Source organism: Berghia stephanieae, chromosome 3 (genome assembly GCF_034508935.2).
Source record: "Berghia stephanieae isolate SIO BIC M18660-M18661 chromosome 3, UCSD_Bste_1.3, whole genome shotgun sequence".
Classification (NCBI taxonomy): Eukaryota; Metazoa; Mollusca; class Gastropoda; order Nudibranchia; family Aeolidiidae; genus Berghia; species Berghia stephanieae.
In genome coordinates, this window is record NC_088362.1 from 68828071 (window position 1) to 68847710 (window position 19640).

At 35.2% G+C, this 19640-nt stretch overlaps 1 protein-coding gene and 1 pseudogene across 1 annotated transcript in view; one reads left to right on the forward strand and one right to left on the reverse strand.

Moving 5' to 3' along the window:
* Positions 1 to 19640, forward strand: part of LOC144968298 (nuclear pore complex protein Nup205-like) — a 41648-nt gene that overhangs the window by 17373 nt on the left and 4635 nt on the right. Inside the window, exons 19-36 of the mRNA XM_078906516.1 lie at positions 4656 to 4776; positions 5372 to 5471; positions 6072 to 6233; positions 6907 to 7152; positions 7833 to 7973; positions 8401 to 8493; positions 9172 to 9419; positions 9840 to 10031; positions 10507 to 10780; positions 11997 to 12095; positions 12638 to 12798; positions 13230 to 13424; positions 14015 to 14133; positions 15409 to 15562; positions 16035 to 16167; positions 16958 to 17031; positions 17536 to 17725; positions 19458 to 19538. Coding sequence (XP_078762642.1) covers positions 4656 to 4776; positions 5372 to 5471; positions 6072 to 6233; positions 6907 to 7152; positions 7833 to 7973; positions 8401 to 8493; positions 9172 to 9419; positions 9840 to 10031; positions 10507 to 10780; positions 11997 to 12095; positions 12638 to 12798; positions 13230 to 13424; positions 14015 to 14133; positions 15409 to 15562; positions 16035 to 16167; positions 16958 to 17031; positions 17536 to 17725; positions 19458 to 19538 — 2783 coding nt within the window. The remainder of the gene's footprint in view (positions 1 to 4655; positions 4777 to 5371; positions 5472 to 6071; positions 6234 to 6906; positions 7153 to 7832; positions 7974 to 8400; positions 8494 to 9171; positions 9420 to 9839; positions 10032 to 10506; positions 10781 to 11996; positions 12096 to 12637; positions 12799 to 13229; positions 13425 to 14014; positions 14134 to 15408; positions 15563 to 16034; positions 16168 to 16957; positions 17032 to 17535; positions 17726 to 19457; positions 19539 to 19640) is intronic.
* Positions 388 to 2465, reverse strand: LOC144968299 (uncharacterized; annotated as a pseudogene).

Sequence of the window (19640 nt, forward strand, 5' to 3'; positions counted from 1 at the left end):
GTCTATTCAATTTCACTGAAACTTGCTATGTAGGTGTCTTTAATACTGCTCTACATTATGTCAGAGGGATTTTTCTATTCTTATCCTAGTAAAGATTTTATAGCATCCGGAAGTCTTCAATCCGTAAAACTGAAAATTTTTCCTTTTTCGCAGTTTTTACCCTCTTTGGACCCCCATATCTAAAAATATAATGCTTATATTGCCAAAAGCCTCTGACATAATGTAGCCACACTATAAACACACAAGTGTGTGAAAGGAAAAAGAAATTGAATAGACAGTTTTTGAGAAATCTTGTTCCCTGCTATCCCACCCCCTAAGAAAATGACATTTTGAGAAAATGGGAAAAAAACGAACCTTCTCGTAGATTATACAAAATATAGTGTCATGAACCCCCTAAACTGTGTTGTTTTAAACCCAAGAATCATTCTCCTGTGGAAAAAAGATACAATTAGTTATGAATTTATAAAAATGGTACTTATCCGTTTGAGGTAATCCATCCAATGTCACGTGTCGTCTGGGACTCCGCAATCAGAAGCCGCCTGCAGCATACTGCTCACCGCCTTCCAGTTGATGTAAACGTTCTTCCTCCCTTGTCTGTGCTAACCTCCTCATCTCCCTTTTCCTTTTAAAGACAAATTCACCTGCTCTGTCTGCATTCTTTATCCTAACATTGTCCCTTTTAGTCCCATGCTCCACAAAATGTCGTCCCACACTAAGTCCTATTGCCGAAATGAAATCCTGCGATGCCTTTGCTCCCTTGTTGAATTCTCCTACTCCAATCCCACATGAAATTTCCAAACGCTGTCTCCCTACAAACACATGTTTTGGACACCTAGACCAAATCAAAGCATGGATGCTTTCATTTACATTCTGAGTCATTCCAAATAAACATCTCCCCAACAAATCATCATCAGTCAATCTAACATAAACGTCATGGATGTGTTCTGCTACAGTCGGTAGAATAAATGTGGTCATATGTCTGTCGTGGTCAGGTGCTGGCAGACCATTAGCCTTGGCTTTCATGTAGAAGCACCAAGAATCAATTCCTTCTGGGCAGTACTCATGGCGTGGCTGTTTATTGGTTGAGGTGCAGTGATAAAAAGAAGCCCAAATTGCGCGTCGCATGTCGTCCACAGTACTGTTTGATCTAATGGCCCGCGTGTAATATTTCTGAAGTCTGGCGATCTTTGCCTTTGTCAATTTTCCTTTTCCATTCCCTCCTAACGTTACCTTTACCTTCTTCTTGTTGTCCACAGTCTTCCGCAATGCTGTTCCTAGTCTCTTCGCTACATGATTTACACACTCCCTCTTCTCAATTGTCATCCCCTCATACGGTCCCGAATTGTTTAGCTGCTTGATGGTGTTGCTGTCCCCGTCACTAATCATTGTTCTATATCTAAGTCCATTCCGCTCTACAGATCTACTCCACATATTCACAGCCGCTACCTGTTCCATACTACCTGATGATCCTTCATGGTTCCTATCACACTCCTCCTTATGGCCACTCAAGAATTCTGCATACCTATCACTATCCCCTTCAGCTTGTCTCCTACTGTCACACACTTATGGCAATACTTAGAAAGAACCTCATGGTCCACTACAAGTCATGTTCTGTTCTCTATCACACATCCTATCCCTAACATTGATTTATGTCCCCTCGTGTGCCAACTACCATCATACGAAACATCAACATCAACAATTGGTTGCCCTGCCTGCTCAGGATACGCTCGACGAACAACATCAACAGCTTCAGAACGGAGACGAGACGAATAGCTGACGAACTGGCGGTGGATGGCCTTCTGGTGGCGAAGAAAGGTCTTATGATGTAGTACAGGCATATCCATCATGCCGCAAAATGAGGCTAAGCCAGCCTGTCCACTTCCATTAGCCAAGGATGAAGCGACTCCACGACGATTAACTTCAAAATATTTATCTTTTTTACGAGATGTATAAAAGGACGATATAACTTTTGAACATGATTTACAAGACAAATGTAGAAGAATGGCAAGACCAACAGAAGAATCACGTGAAACCTCCAACGTAGACTGGAAACAAAAAGGGCAGAGAAGACAATCAACAAGATCCTGGAATACAATCAGCTGCACGATGGTCGAACATTCCAATGAAGACGAAGATGAAGGCTCAGACGTAGAGGCAAAGAAATCCAACTTACGAGCTGATGATGAAGAAGCAGAAGCTGAAGCTGTTGGTTGCGGCGAAGAAAAAGATGATGGAAATAAAGGTGAAGTCGCTGCGTGGGGCGAAGATGTCACAGAAGATGTGGATGCTGGCTCTGGTTCATTAAAAAATTTCTGCTTCTTCGCATCCCTTGCCTTCTTCAAAACATCTTTCCGTGACTTCCTTTTCATGCTGCTAATGGAAGCATTGAAGGTGGAAACCTTGGCTCTAGGCATGACAATCTGTGAAAATAAATAAATATAAATATACCATAATAAATAATTTAAAAAAAAAAAAAAAAATATATATATATATTATATATATATATATATATATATATATATATATATATATATATATATATATATATATATATATATATATATATATATATAAAATAAAGAAATCGGGGGTTAGCTTAGCTCAGCGTTACGGTCTTTGCTTCGTACCGGAAAGGTACCGAGTTCGATCACCAGCCTCTGTGCTGTGTGGACTTGAGCAAGCCATCTCGCCCTAGCTCAATTTGCGGCGCAGCACTGCGGTTGACGCCTTGGTTATTCCAATCTACCCTTGGAATAGACCCTGGAGAATAATTTCCACTATGGGATGAATAAAGGGGTTTTAAAAAAATAATTTTATTATAACATTTTTATTGCACCCCCTACTGCTAAGCAGTGTTGGAATCAGCCCAAAGTTTTGCCTTGAAAAGCACAAAAGATACCCACACATAAGAATTCTGGCTACCAATCATAGTTAAGCACAGATCTGGTATTGCTTTGGATCAAAGAAAAAAAAACATTAAAGAAATTAAAAGAGCAGGCAGAAAGGCCGCTTTCTGGGCAAAATGAATTCCTACCACAATAAGGTAACAAAAAGTCACAGTGGGCTGACCACCTGCTTGGCTAATGCCTTGGTCTAGAGTAATTTCACTTTAAAGTGGCCCTACACTGAAAGGTGAAAAGGCAGAAACTATAGATCAGAAAGAAAGAAACGCCTTTAGGTCAAGAGACGAGAACCATACCTCAGAGCATTGAGAGCACCCCCCCCCCCCCCACACACACACACACAGACTCTTGTAGAATGATGGTTATAAAAAAAAAATAAGCACAATCTAGATAATCTCTAAGTTCTAACTCACTGACGTCAATGGTAATCCAAGTCTAAGTTAGCTTTCGACGTCTATCTGTCTGTCTAAGATCTACTATAGATCGGCGTTTAGTTATCTCCTTATTCAAGCTCAATGATCTTCACTAGTCTAATGTAAATCAAAGAAAACAGTATGGTTCTTAATAATCGTATTAAAAATAAAATAAAAACAAAAATTAGCCTTTAGAATTATTTACGAGCAGCATTCTCTTTTACTATCGTCAATGTTTACATTTTAGAATGGAATGCACACTTTGAGACTGTAACCGGTCAATCTGATTTCACTAGTAATAAATAAATAGACATACTTACTGGCTAAAGCGGTATCCAGGCGTCAAAATGATTATCTACCAATTCTTGGTTCTTTGGAAAATGATGATAAAACTTAAAAATAAGTAAATGGAGTGAAGTTTGTCATGAAACGACCAAAAATCAGTTCGAATCGAAGCGTAAGTAAACGTAGTCGAATGCTCCGGAAATGTACCCGTTGTTATGTCACGTGACTGAAAACCGGGTTACGATTGGTCTTGGAATGTGAGCTAAAATTTTCCATGACGGTAATTACTAAAAATAACTCCTAGACGTCTCTTCAGCCAATCAAAGAAAGGAAAATAGGCTTGGAATTTCTCGATTTCCCCGCCGACCTGTGACACATACGCGAAAGAATGTGAAAGAACGGAAATGCCCTTTCCCTGACATTTCTGCTAATACCAAATAAGCCGGGGTTCAGTGCGGGTTACTAAGGACTATCGAACGTTGATTCTGACGAAAATGACGGAAAAACTTTGCGTTTAGACGATAGTTGCGTCCACAAAAAAATTATTTAAAGCACTTTTTTGTAAAAATTTAGCCTTTTGAATGTTTTCAGTGTGTTAAAGAAAGGTTGAATTACCTGAAAGTGCCCTAATCTCATTTTCGATAATTTTAGTGGAATTCATAGTAAAACCGTCCTCTCGACCAGCGCGTACCCCCTTAAGTCATTTTCTGATGAGGAAATTTATTTTAAAAAGAAAAAGATCTCAAAAGTAGATTTAAATATATACACTTCAAAAATTAGATTTCAATAAGATTAAAAATGTTTGTTGAAATTATGATGATAATGCTTCTATTGGTCTAGTAATCAACTTTTGTATCACTGCTCAACTATTTGGAGATTACTATCACTTGTAAATGGAACTGAAACTTAAACTAAATACAAAGCATCTGAAACAATTGACAAAAAAATTAATAAACATGGGTATACGTTTCAACTGCTGATTAAGGCTAGATTTTGATTCAGTGATTAAATTGTACACTTTATTTATTTTTTATGTTTTTCACATCGTAATTAGGTTTGTGATGTTCAATGCCAGTCTCCCCAAACACACACTGTCTGCTGTGAAGATTTTGTGCCTGGTGTGCAAGGAGGTCCCTTCTCAAAGTGACATTGTCAGTCTCATCACATCCAGCCAGGTGAGTGATTGACTTCTGAAGAATGAAACGATACTTCTTGAAAATCTTAGGATAAATATGGATATGCCAACTTTGGATTTTTTTTCTCCAGATAAATGGACTTTAAAGAAAATCTGCCTGGATTTTCGTTGTTTTTTATCTTTGTTGATTTAATCTGTTTTCACATTCCTGCTTTTTAAAATCTTACAATAAAATGCTTTACTGGTATAGCTGTCAGCTTTGCAAATACAAGGCGTCTGAAGCTGCTGATTAAAAAATAACCGAACTCTTCCTTCTTCAAAAAAATTCTCTACTCACATCTGCTTCAGACTTTAATGTTGATATTAAGAAAGAGGAAATTTCCAATCCCAAACAAAGCCATTTATAAAGAAAGAAAATCTTCATTGTAATTTTATCTTAAATTGAAAATTTACCAGGTAGACTTGGGGGTAAATATGTATGAAACTGAAAGAAGTCTCAAATTAATGGATTTTTCCAATCTCACTTATATTTGAATAGGTAATGTTTAGAAATATTGTAACTTCCCCAACATATATGACTTATCCTCTATCTGGTCCCCTTTATAATGCAACGATTTGTAAATGGTTGATTCCAGCTTGTAAGTGGAGAGTTGCTGCAAGGCTTTGTGGAATGTTTGGATTCAAGTGTACCTGAGATTAAAGATGTCAGAGCATCTGCCTTACTTCAGGAAGATGGTAAGATTTAAAAAAAAATATCTATACTGGCTTGTATACTGGGAGTAATACTGTTAGGTATTATGGTTATAATATATTGCTTACGGTGTCCTACTCAAGCTTTTACCCAACCAATCAGAATGCTGTAAAATATTATTTAAAATGTTTTCATGAAGCCGAAAGAAGGCAAAAATGTTCTTGTTTGACAGGTCTATGGAATATTTCTGGTATTCCTGATATTTTTCAAGTATAAATTTATCAACTGTGCTGACAATTAGTCCATGCAAGTATTTTTGTCATTTATTTTGTTGTATTAATTCTGGGTATAAAAAGGACTCATATAATTTTTACATTTGTATTTTTGACAAAGATCTAGGTAGTGTTCTGTGATGACACACAGAGATACTTTTCATCCATCATCTAATATTGTTTACCTGTTTTGCTTACCTGACTTCCTCTTGCTTTTTGCCAGTGTTTATGTTGCCTTCATGTTTTATCAATGTTAAAGCCTTAGAAATGAGCCAACACAACATGATAAGTTTTGCTTGGAGTAAATAATTTCATCCTTGACCAGTTCATTTTGTTGAATAATTTTGATATTGTTTTAATCTGAAACAACAGGTGTTGACAGCCAGCCAGAAGGACAGACAGTGAATTCAATCTGTGAGAGCATTATGGAGTTGATTCTCTTATCATTAGACTTGCCAGCTCCTAACATGGCCCATTGGTTGATGGGATTTCAACTACACAAACCCGTCATCAGGACCACTCTACAAGACCCTGGTAAGACTGTTGTTCAGACAAGGGTTCAGTTTTACTCATAACCTGTCATCTTACAGATTTCACCATGAGAGTAGTGACAGGTTTGCAGTTGAAAGATATTGTGATTCAAAAGTAACAATATCTCACTGATGAAGCATTATGGTTGTAGGTTTCATAGCCGATCTGCCACTTATGCCAATGAAAAACAGATCATCAAATTTGTTGGGGCCTAAACTTGACCAAATTTGGATTTTATGTCTTTTGCTTTTACTTGTTTTTCCTTACAAAAAATATGGAAAATTTTTCAATATTTCTCAATAGTGGTTATGTTTTAGGATTGAACAACTTTGCATTTCAACTTAAGCATTTCAAAGTGATCTATATATTTTCATAGATTGTCATTTTCTTGAATTAAATTTTAAAAATTCTATTTACAGTTTTTGTGTCTATTGCCTGTTCATTGTCAATGTTTTAAAGGATTTCTCACAATCAAAGAGTGTCGAGTCCCACTTAATGCATTCTGTGGCTTGATCATGACTTTGCCTAAGCTGATGGGGAACTGTTTTTACATCTACCCTGAGTAATTCTTATAACTTGGAAAATAATTTGATCCCATTTTACTGAAATTGAAATTAATGTATGTTTTAAAAATAATGGCAACACAGTTTTACTCCTTTTCCTCCCTCTATTTCAGGAGTTTTAGATTCTCCCAAGACATGTCTTCACTCAGTCTTGTCCATGTTGGAGGCAGGCCTTGATTCACGAGATGGCCCATCATGTTTGACCGATCGGCCATGCTTAGCTAATCTTGGTTTCCATGTGGTCTATGCCTTGTCTGCCAACAAAGACACATCCCCACCAACACTTAGGTATCTCCGCACCACACATGACTTCCTCTACAGGCAGTTGCAACACATGCCTTTTGATGCTGCCAAATATGGTAATGATTTGACAATTTTATGACTTCAGAACAAGTTAGCTTCACATAAATATCAGGATTTTAAAAGGGTCACGTTTATATAGCAAATTTCCAGGTTCATCTTGCCAAATGCATTTCTCAAATTGATCTTAATGTTGTTATCAAGACCCTACTATTAATGTTTTGTGTTCATGTGGTTTTTTTTTTTTGGTTTTTCTTTTGTTTCTATTTTGTTCCTTTTTTCTTTTTTTTTTTCTTTTCTTTTTTTTTTTTTTTGAAGAGGACAAAAAATATCCCCTCTCTCTCTCTCTCTCTCTCTCTCTCTCTCTCTCTCTCTCTCTCTCTCTCTCTCTCTCTCTCTCTCTCTCTCTCTCTTTCTCTTTCTTTCTCTCTCTCTTTCTTTCTCTCTCTCTCTCTGTCTCTCTCTCTCTCTCTTTCTTGTGATAGGGATGATACCAATTCCATAATATATATTGTAGATTGTTGGCTTCAAATCCTTTTTCCTAACTTTATTTTGTCAAACAATCAAAATGCAGGAATGTTTTAAATTATCTGACTTTATTTATCACCTCTATATCAGAAATATTGAAACAAATTAGAGTACTTTTATCTTTTGTGACAATAAAGCAGATAATCAAATTAACAAATATTTTTGAGGGAAAAAAAGGTCAGAATAATTGATTTGTTTGTTCTTGTTTTAGGCCATGACCTATCAAATCACCAAATGTGGTTGTTGAAGACTGTTGCTATCGAGTTACGTATGACCTCTCTCAACAAACAACGATCTCACATGCATCGACTTGTTAGGTGTCTACTGGGGGAGGAGGACCAAGATGTTTACAGTAAGTGTCAGCAGACTTTGTCTTGATTGATTATTAATCATTTGTAGGGAGGTTTTGCAGACCTGCGTCTTATACTGACATAGTGTATATTATACAGATTTTTTAAAAGCCAAATTGGGATTTAAACTTATAGAGGAAAATTGGAGGAAAAATGTCTATTTTGTAAGAGATAAATATGTGGTCAGATTAAAGTACATTACATCAATTTGAAGTCACTAAAAAAATGACTCAGAGGATTAGGTTGAAAATCATGCATTTTGATTTGATGCATATTTTTTTCTTAAATTCTGTAATAATAAAATAAAATATCCAAGTTTGCCAGTAAAAGCCATGATCTGGTAATGTGACTGTATCATATTTTCCTCTCAACCTGAATGCCCAATTGTGAATGTGTTTTTAAAGTCTTTAATTTGTTGACATTCTCTAGGTCCAAGTCTTGGAGGAGAAGATGGGGACATCACAGCTTTAGAAAGAGATTCTATGCTATCCAGTACTCAGCAATCGTCTATCATGACATCAGGTGAAAGAAACAAAGAAATTACTGAGAGATCCTACAATTGTCTTTCTGTTGTTTCTGGTTTGATATTTGAATAATTAGATTTTTTATTTTTTATTTCTCATATCCATCAAAGTCAGAATTTTTTATTTTTCACCCTTTTTAACTATTTAGGGGATGCCCAGTGTGATTGCACTGGCTTCACAAACAAGATGACCGGTATAGGTGCAATCAAGATTTTTCTGTTCCTCAGTCGTCCTAATATTTATTGGAAAACTGGGTTTGTCAAATCTATCATCCTATCAAAAGGGTAGCAACCAATTCTTTCTGTCAATTGAATGCCATTAAAAAAGAGATAAACTTTAGTACCATGGCTCAGTAATTTATCTTTTTATAAAAATGAAAATAAATAAATAATAAAACAAAACTGGCAATTGAATGATATGCAAAAAAAATCAGAAATAGGAACAGTGTGACACAGTGGTGTTGCTTTCGCTCCCCTCCCCCTGCTGTACTGCATGACTTTCAGCAAATAACCTTTCCTGAGCTCACTATGTAGCACTACACTGTGGCTGACAACTTGGTTATTCCAGTTTCTATTTCGGGATGATTATATTGGACATATTTTTTTTTTTGTAATTCAACTTTGTACAGATTAGGCTTAGAGTCTTTACCTCCAATTTCCAACAATTCCTTTTTCAGGCAAACAAGTTCGTCATCGTTTACTGGGTGCTTTAGACACAGTGTCATTTGAACAAAGCTACCCAGCACCCATACAGTACACATTCTTTGACAAAAAACAGATTGAAGGTTTGGTGAGAAGTCTTGAATACAAAACAGAAGAGGGTGTGGTCTTCTGTGATGTGAAGGCTCTGAGGCAGGTCTTGTTGACAGAACTGGCCAATCAACAGGGCCCAATGGTGGCTGGACACAGGCCAAGCATCATGCAGGTAAGGGAAAGTAGACCTTATTTATTCTTTTTAATTTTTTTTTTTTTTTTTTTTTTTTTTTAAAACAAGAAAGGGCTTAGATTTTTTAATTTAAATTGAAGGAACGAAGAATGAATGTTTGCTATTTTATTAGATTGTTGTAAAAAAATTTTTTAAAATCAAATTTGATAATGAAATTAGGTCAATATGATAATATATTTTTTGAACTTATAATCTCATGTATTTGGGAGTGGATTGGTAATGACATAAATATTTTTAATTGGAAGTTTACTTAATATTCAACATTTTAAAGCTAAAATATAAAAGAAGGCACATTGTGAATTACTGATTTTCAATGAAAACATGAAAAAAATCACAAAGTTGTTTCAGTGTGATGTGCATGCATATCCCAGCTAACTTTCAATTTTACTTTTTGATCAGGAGATTCACAAGATCCTGGAGACAGTGGTTGAGCACAACGAGGCCAGAGCCAGTATCAGTCAGAAGCGTGGGGCCTTTGAGGCCTGGAGCCAAGTGGTAGAGGTCCTGTTAACGACAGTGCCCACTGATTTGTTGTCTGGTGAGAGGCGGCAGGCAGTCCTTTTTGAGTTCTTGCAGGAACTGCTCATCAAGGTATGAGTGGACATTTCTTTTAATTCACACCACTTGTTACCAATAGACTTTGCTAATCAGATTTTCATCAAGGCCATCAAATGTGTGCAAAAAAAACTTGTTTATGTTTATTCTATAGTAACCTGTACATTTTTTGACCGAAAGTATTTTTTTTTTAAATCAACAATTTTCAGTCAAAATATGGCTTCTTTATCCTGTATAATAAGAATATATGTATATTTTAAACATGGTTCTACATCTTAAGAACAATTGTATAGCATATTGATTTGATTGCTTGTTTTCCTTTTTGATTAATTTTCTTATTTTCACCAAGATAAAATGTAAGCCATTGAAATTCGTGACTTACTCAAACACCAGTAAGACTTAAGTCATTTCCAAAAGTATTCCACATTGGAAATACATTTTCAAATTTTATATTTTATCTTACTTTTTTACATCTCACCTTATCAATACAAATTTTTAATATATATTTTAGGTGTCTGGAGACGAGGTCAACCTGGAAGCGTCGTCTTTAGTCTCTGATGTCTTGTTGACGTTAATGTCAAACCTCCGTCATTGTTTTATGGGAATGGGCCAGGCACAGGCCAAGGCTAACATGGTGTCTGCCCACAGTGCAACTGGCACTGGAGCTATTGGTGCTGGTGGTAAACCGCATCCTTTCTGGGTGGGTCGTGCCAGTTCTCGCACACTGTTCTCCACCTCTCTACAAATTGTTTTGAAGGGTTTGATTGACTACATACTTTTGTCCAGTAAGTTTTAGGCTTTTCTCTGTACCTCTTGTAGTCAATTTACTGTTTAGACTTACCACTAACGTCGCTGATTAATTGATTATCTAATGTACGTCACTAAATGTTGAGGGAGGGGGGGGGGGGGGAATTATGTTTGAAAAACAATGGAAATATCTCATTTTTGCCAATTACTCTACATTGATAGCAGATGATCTAAAATCTGGGTAACTGTCTGGAGCCATTAGTTAAAATGTGGTGTCTTTATCCTTTATATTTAAAAGAATAGAAATTAAAACACATTTTTCGTTTTAAAAAAAATAAGGAAAACTTTGATAGACTATTCTTTTGGGTGGCAGTTTGTTTTTTGATAATTTATCATTATAAAGGTAAGATGAATGGGTGAAAAAAATGTCAATTACATTAGTGCTAACGTTATTTAACATGATTGGTTTCTTCTGTCGAATTCGACCTAAATTTACTTTGGCACAGTCCCTTGAGCAGTTTATGGGGTAAACTTGAACCAGATTCGGTTTTGTTGGATTTTTTTTTTGAAGGGAAAAGATTTATATTTTGTTAAGTGTAATAAATTGATAGAATTATGAAAATTCTATAACCTTAAAAATACTGCTTTCTCTATCTCTCTCTTCTTCTTCTTCTTCTTCTCTCTGCGGGTGGTTGGATGGGAGCATCACCCTTGAATCATATACCTATGATGTTCGTATGGGTGTACGATCCGATAGTGATGTCGTTTCTTCTTCTCGTTACTAGCCTATCCTGCTTCTTTGGTTTGTGATTGTATTTTTGACAGGGGATTTTTTTTTTTTTCTGTAAATCTTCTGCCTGTTTGTTCTTGGTTATTTATAGTTTAGCTTATGATATCTTTAGGTTATGATTTTGATTTACATTTGTACTATTTTTGTTAGATTGCTTGTTTTTTTGTTTCAGCGGTCTCTCATATAACCTCAATTGTGTTGGAAGAGACCTAAAGCAACAAACAAACAAATCTTCTTCTCTCTCTCTCTCTCTCTCTCTCTCTCTCTCTCTCTCTCTCTCTCTCTCTCTCTCTCTCTCTCTCTCTCTCTCTCTCTCTCTCTCTCTCTCTCTCTCTCTCTCTCTCTCTCTCTCTCTCTCTCTCTATCTATCTCTCTTTCTCTCTCCCCACTCACCCCCACCCCCCTTTTCCTCTTTGTGTTCTTGCCATTGTATTAATTAGAGAATTCATTGTCTTCTGTCATAGGTGGTAGCATTCAGAGAGTTCGTGTTGACCTATATGGTGCCCTGCTGCATTGTTTGCAGATTGCACAGAAACAAAAACAAAAAGAATATCGTCTGCAAGGTATATTATTGTTTACATTTTAACACTGACTTTCTTGGTTTCGCTTTTTATAGAGAATTAAATATTTTGTACACATCATGGGTTAATTATCAAAAATGATAATGAAAAATGTTTGTATGTTGACTGTTGATCACACAAATGAACTCTTTCAACAGCAAAACTGAATTTCCTTCATATTAAGATTTCTATCAGGATTTAATTTATCTGGTTATAATTAAGTTAAGACTTTTCTACCAAGACTTACAACAGCGACAGGACTCTGATTTCATTAACAGTAATATAGTATCACTTTTACTGCTTTGTTGAAAACTGTTAGATAAGATATCGGTTTAGAGTAATATGATATTACCCTTTCTTAAAAGGTTAAAATTCCTTCGTGCATATCATTCCTGTTATTTAGATATGAAGTTCATGGTTAATTTTGGTGAATGAATTATATTCATAACAGACCGAAAGATGAAAAAATAATAATAATAATTAATTTTAAAATTATCAGTTTACATTTTCAATTATGTTTTGTTTTTTCTCCTGTATTTGTCCAGATGGTAAAAGTACTGGCAGTGTCCTGGAAAGGTTGGTTCTTCATCAAGACTCAGAATTTGACCACCTGATGCAGGACAACATGGAGACAATTGCTTCTTACGGTGACAGCTTCATGGAGACTGTCTGTCGTGATGCATGTGATGCCCACCACGTGGGAAGAGTGAGTCGAGTTGGAGAACACTACTGATAAATTAAACCATAACTGGAGTGTTTGTTCCATGATAGCCTCCATATTTTTTCTTTATTGATATAAAGAGAGTTCAATCCCTGTACTTTGTTATGACAATGACAATTGTAATAATGATAATGTCAATACGAGTGCCCTGATAGATCAGGGGTAGAGCCCTCGTCTCATAAGCAAGGGACAGGAGGCATTGATCCCAGATTGATACTGATAGCTCTGTGGGAAGTATTTTATGGTAGACGTGTGTGTTATTCAAAAGATTTCAAACAATTATTACAACTGTCTAATTCCACAAGATGCAGAATGTAGTTTGCAATTTCTGGAATCGACATGCCCCCATATTACACTTACTGAAGCTCCAATTTTCAATTTCCCTCGTGACTTTATTATCACCATTTTCCTTTCAGATGTTGGCCCTATCAGTGCTAGACACAGTTATTTCCATGGACAGTCAGAACACCTGGCTCAATTTCATGTCCGGCCGGGGCTACCTCCAGCACTTGCTGGACTCTCTCCCATCAGAGGATGACAGACCACTGGTAGCCTCCCTCAATCCACAGACAGCCAACCTCAGAGCTCTTTACATCTTCCAGTCTAAAATGGTCAGTGTGTATTATGAATCAAGGGAAGGCTGTTTAGTCTCATTTTAGTCCCCTGATCTTTGATAAATAATATAAGTGACCGAGCCAAATTTCCATTTTATATATTGCAAGAGGCATTCTTACCGAATCCGTCACTGCCAATAACCAGGTACTCATTCACTCCAGAGTTCTAGCAAACAATATATATCAGACCAGTGTGATTTATTTTTTAAGAGTGTTAAATTAGTGATTAATGTGTATCCCTAAGTACAAATGAGCCAAACTTATTCATTCTCTCAATAGTATGTATATACTTGTTTGAAAGGTATTTGTTTCAATGTTATTCAGATGCTATTTTCCTCCTTTGACCACTCTGTGAGTTTTGTTTTTGTCTCAATGATTACATCACTGTCACATTTTCCCCCTTATTAACAGCTTTTTGTTGTTTTTTTAAAAGTTTTTTTTGTTTTGTGTTGGGTTTTTTTTTTTTTTTTGTTTAAATTTTCCTTAAATTATGTTGAGAATTTTCAAATATTTTTAATGGTTCATAACTTCAATATTTTTTGTATAAGATATTAATTATAAAATAATTTGATTTTCTACCCATGCAGTCCCTTTTAACCCGAATTTGTTTGAAGAGAGAAGGTGCCAGCATTCTACTTCATGGTGGAGCTCTAGAAAAGCTGGCTGGTTGTACAGTTTTCAGTCTCAGGCCTGAAAGTAGCCAAGAGTAAGTGGATTTTGATTGGCTAATTCATTATTGTTGAAATTTATTGTAAATTAATCTAGGAGCAAAGGCACTAAATCTGTAAACCAACTTCTTTAACATTTTCATTCTCTTACTTCTAAATTAGGGAAACCAACTCAACAATCAGTATAGAGTAAAATAGATTATAAATTTAGAATGAAGGACAGAAAGCTCATTCTCCTCACACATGTATAATTTTTATAATTAATAAAAGGGAAAAGGTGACTCATGACTTTCTATGAGTCACTTTGCTGTTACTGCTCTCTAATTGTGTTTTGTGGTATTGTAGTATGACACTCGTCCACGGACCTTGGTTCGGGTCCCACTCTGAAGGATGCAAAGTTGAGTCCTTGGAAAAGATTCTTTAATCACATACTCTCAACGTTCTTAGGTGTAAACTGAGTATAAAGTGGCCGGTAACAGCGTTGTCTGCTTTGAAAAAATTGGGACATTGTTTATAGGCATCATGAGCCAATCTACTTGTTAGGTACTGCTATTGGGTTGGGACCACTTGTTAAGGGCTTTGAGCATGTATAATGGATATTGTGCTATATAAAAGTTCAAACTTTCGGGGGTCTTTTCTATGTGAAAAGGTAAAATTTGATGTCAATCTAGGTTATTATGATCGGACCCTGCCAACAAAGGGTAAGTTTAACCAATTCCAACCCTCTGACAGGGACAGGCCACTCTAGAGATTTGGTGGATTCCTGTTTGGGATAAGAGGAACATTATAATCATTCTCTCTTGGCAACTCTCAATTTTTTGGATGATTTTGAGCCTTTGTTCAGAGAATAGGAGCATGTTGTAGAGAGATGGAACATTTAGATATATAGATTTTTGTTTCAAAGCTTTCCATGATTGTAGATTAGGTATACTTTAATTGCAAAGCTGCCAATTCCCATCGTGCCAAGATATTTTTTCTTTTAGGATTTAGTGATAGTGGTGTTTAAACAAGAAGTAAAATGACCATTTTGATTGCCTAAATGTTGTTTAATACACATTCCTATTGGATGGGTCATAAATTCTTATTTAAATCAAAATTGATTCTTGGAATAATTTTAAGTTTTTATATATACCTTTTTCTTGAATGTAGAATAAAGATTAGTCTGCATTTTAGAGTATAATGATGAAAAAGGTAGCATTTTAAATTTCATATTCTGAATTTTAAATGTATGTATAATGGGTTAGCCGCATTGTTCCTAAACGACCCAATGTTGAATGTTAAAATCAGTAATTTCATGATGATTATTACTTCAGCTCGTCTCATCCTGACTGGCATAGTGGTGAAGAGGAGGAGGATCTTCTTCCCAGCCCCATGGCTCGTTACAGACTCATGTTGTTTGCCTTGTTACGATTCTGTTTGGCAATGCTTACCTCCCTTGGAGGGGAGAACAAAGAAGCTGCCACTCAGGTAGGTGGTGTAGAGTTATGAACAAAACGAGAATCTTTGAACTATTTAAAAGTTTAAATATTTTAAAATGATGTCTTTAGATGTAGTTTAGAATAAAATTAACTTGACTATGATACAAACAAACTTAGTTTTGGTCGGGTATGGTTTTGTGCAATTCTTACAAATATAGCGGCAAATCTGCCTTCATTAAAGAGTTTCCTCTTGTAGAAATGTTCAGAGAGAATATCAGATTAAAGCATGAGCTTTAATATAAACTGATTAGAAAAAAGGTAAGATATGATGCCGTTTTTAGATACAGACTCTCCCTGTATGGAAGAGGACAGTTGGTGGTAATTATTGTGAAAAAAATGTGAGCTATTGATCAAATTAAATTTGAAATAAAGCCATATCTTTTACATGTTATTATCTATAGTTTTGATAAATGCTTTTGATTATCAATTTTGCAATATCTATTTCACATCGTATTTTATAGGTTATGTTGCTAGTTATCTCACACCATGATGTGTTTGCCTCCATCCTAAGGAGTCGCAAAGTCAACCTCAATGTACCATATTTAAGGGAAATTACTCTCACGACAGCTGTCATTGCACGTGCCAACTACCACAGTGAGTTGAATAGATACAATGTCACATATTTCTTTAATTACATTTTATTTTTATTTTTTATGAATTTCGTTGGTTTTTGTTTTTACGTTTTTATCTTTTATTGTAATCCTCTCTTATGTGCAACTTTGCAGGGAGAACTAAACGGTAAAATAATATGTTTTTAAGAGTATCTGTTGTGCTTTTGAATATGATGTCTATTTTAATATAGTGTGTTGTAATTAGATAACATGCATTTTGGAATGGTTGAATTTTTTTAGAGTATTATATGTTTATATTAGTTTAATGTAAAACTAACTGGCCTTAGAGAAAAGATCATGCTAAGGTAACACATAATCTACTGTGAATGTTTTGATGATCCTTTATTTTGAAAACAAATTTCATTTATGTGGTACTTCAGAAAAATAAGTTGGAACTTTAAGCAATCAATTTCAATAAATGTTTATTTTATCTTCTGAGTCGGATTTTATGGGTTTTACTTTCAGGTAGATTTATATTAAAGATTTCATTTTTTTAAAAATCAGAAGTTATTTTTTGTCATGGAACTATCAATGAATTATATTATTGATACATGTTACTCCCTAAATCTACAGTGTTAACTAAATCCTAATTTTCTAAATATGTGGATATTGTAATGAATGACAATAAATCAACTTCTACTAATGATTCTGTTGTCAAACAAGTCCTGTTTACCCAAACAAAAAAGAACAAACAACTATGTGAATTCATAAAATATGAACAATCGCCACACAATTGAATGTTTCCATTCATTTCTTTTCTTTGAATAATGTAGGTGAATTGGGTACTGATCTATTGGAGCAAGATACTGCCAATATGGAATTCCGTGCCCAGCGTAATAGATTGCAGGTAATCACAGTCAAGTCAACTTTTTACCTTTAACTCTTGCTGGAGAAAGATTATGACACTGGATAGACAGGTTATTTATTACTTATTGAACCAGATCTGTCTACTTGAAACTTGAAAAAAATTATAGTTCTCAAGGGATATTAAACATAGTCACCATAACTATCTGTCTAAAAAACTTTTCACTCAGCCGGATCAAATAATACTTAATTTGCTCTAAAACCAAACTGTTCTTTTTTTTTTCTTTCACAAATTTTATTGTGTAAAAAACATTTTCATTTAGATCTGCAGTAGGATTAAAAAATGTATAGTTCTTTAATTTTTTTTGAAGTTGTTTGTAGGTCTGTTCTACTCTCCAAACAAGCAAATGGATCAACGATTTTCTTTGAGGCCATCTTTCATTACTGTTTTAATGAATTTGCTTTTTCTTTGAGTTGAAAAATTTAAAGAAGGCCCTCTTCTCTGACAAGAAAATGTCCTCTAACCTTAAGCACATATTTCTTTCAGGACCAGATGTTAGCTCTCCTTCCCCATTATGCCACCCCAGAATCCCTACTCAAGCAACTGAACCGTCTTGAGATGTCACCAACTAATCACGATTCCCCTGGCAAGGATAGGAAAGCGGAAATTCTGGCCCTCTATCTGGAGACAGCCTCTAATCTCATTTCCTATTGCTGTAGTCTGATTGCCAGTGTCGGTGAGTCTCTTTAGTGGATGGCATCCTGCATAGTTGATTTCAACACATCTTTTGTTTTAACAGAGTTATTGTGGCATAAAAAATAGAAAAAGGAGAAAAAAATTGCTCTACCATGTGTTATTGTAAGATGCTGTTGTCTTGGCATTCCATCAAGGTTTATATAGTCATGTGCAAAAGTAAGTTCACACTCGTTTAAGCTCTAAAAAAATTTGATTACAAAACAATTTTTATAATTTGTCATACATCAATGGAAAGCTTATTCATTTCTGTATACATGTTAATCTCAATGCCCTGTATAAAATGATATCCTGAGTCTAAGAAGTGACACCAATAAATTGGGTTTTCAAATTTACACGACTTTATTAATGCTTTGTGTGCCATTTAACTTGATGCAGGGAAATGACTCGGCTCCGCATGGACAGAGTGAATAGTTCAATAAACTCGGCAGTGAGATTATCCTTGGAGAAGTTCGTTTTAATCATCTCAGTTTTGATGAGGACCAAGACAATGTTTTTCTTTCTACATAGTATCCCGAATGCTCTGGATTGGATTCATACCAGAACAACTGACTGATGACACATCCTTGCCTAAAACGATTGATCTCTGCTTAATTTAAGCCATATGCGATGGTGCATTGTTATGCATGAAAACTGTTTGGAAGTCATTGTATCTTAAATATCTGTCAGATGACACCCTGCTATTATTCTAACACAGATGTCTTTTGGCCTCCTGTGATCCACCCCAAACAACCTAAGAACCATGTCCCTTGTTTCTGTTTTGAATGGTATTTTCCTGCTGATAACTTCCACTGTGTTTTTCCTGTACTTCTATATTAATTTGTAAATAATCTTTCGTGTTATACCAAACCTGTGTGAATATTCTGCAACAGACAACCCAGCCTGGACATGCACAATCAAATGGGCATGGTTCTCAAGACTTAGTCTAGGTATGATTTTTTCATATCGACAATATACTTACAGTTAAGGAAAAAAAGGACTGATATTGTAGGTATTGTAGGTATCAAATCATGTGAAGTCATGTAGATTTCATTAAGGTTATTGAATTTCAAAATTGATGTAAAATCCTATCATTTAAGTGCCTCCACTTTTCTGGCAGCATGGCCTTCCCTAAATTTCTTACCTGCGCATATTTTTGCGAAGTCGAAAGTTCAGTGTTCCAAGTTCTAAACATTGAATCTTTTGATTGAATGTAAAAATATGAATATAATTACATTCATTGAATAGATATTTGATGAATCCTTAAAATGAAATATAACACAAAGTAATGTTTGGTTTGAGTCAAAAGATATATAGGAAGAAATAAGTGTGAACTTACTTTTGCACATGACTATATATAGTGCAGACAGATGTCTAATGTCAAACAGGGATCACCCTTGTTGCCCAAGTGACAAACTGGCTGTGGAAAGAATGTGCATGAAGTTAGGATCAAACTCATATTGTCTTTTTACCATAAACATGGAAAGTGTGTTGACTTTTCCAGATCTCAATAAAATTAAAAGAAAAAAATTGTATTGAACTCCTTAAATTAAAAAAAAAATATTTTTAATCCCAAAATGTAAAGGAAAGATGTGAAACGAATTATTCAGCATCACAATTTTCTAAATGGAATGGCACAGCACATATCCAGAATCCCTTTTTAGGTTTTCCTTCTGAAAACTGAGATTCCTATTTTCTACTCATGCATTTTTCTTGACTTCACTTTGTACTTTCAGGTCCTTCCAAGCTGAATCAGAATATTTTGTTTGGACCCAGCCTGGACGAGGCAACCATGAGAGATGGGGCCCTGGCAGAGGGTAAGGATAGCATTTGTTACGTTTTTCTTTAACTTTATTTTGTTTCTTTCCTTTTCTCCAATTTTTTTTTCTTTTGTAGATAAAAAATTGCTTTTAAAATGT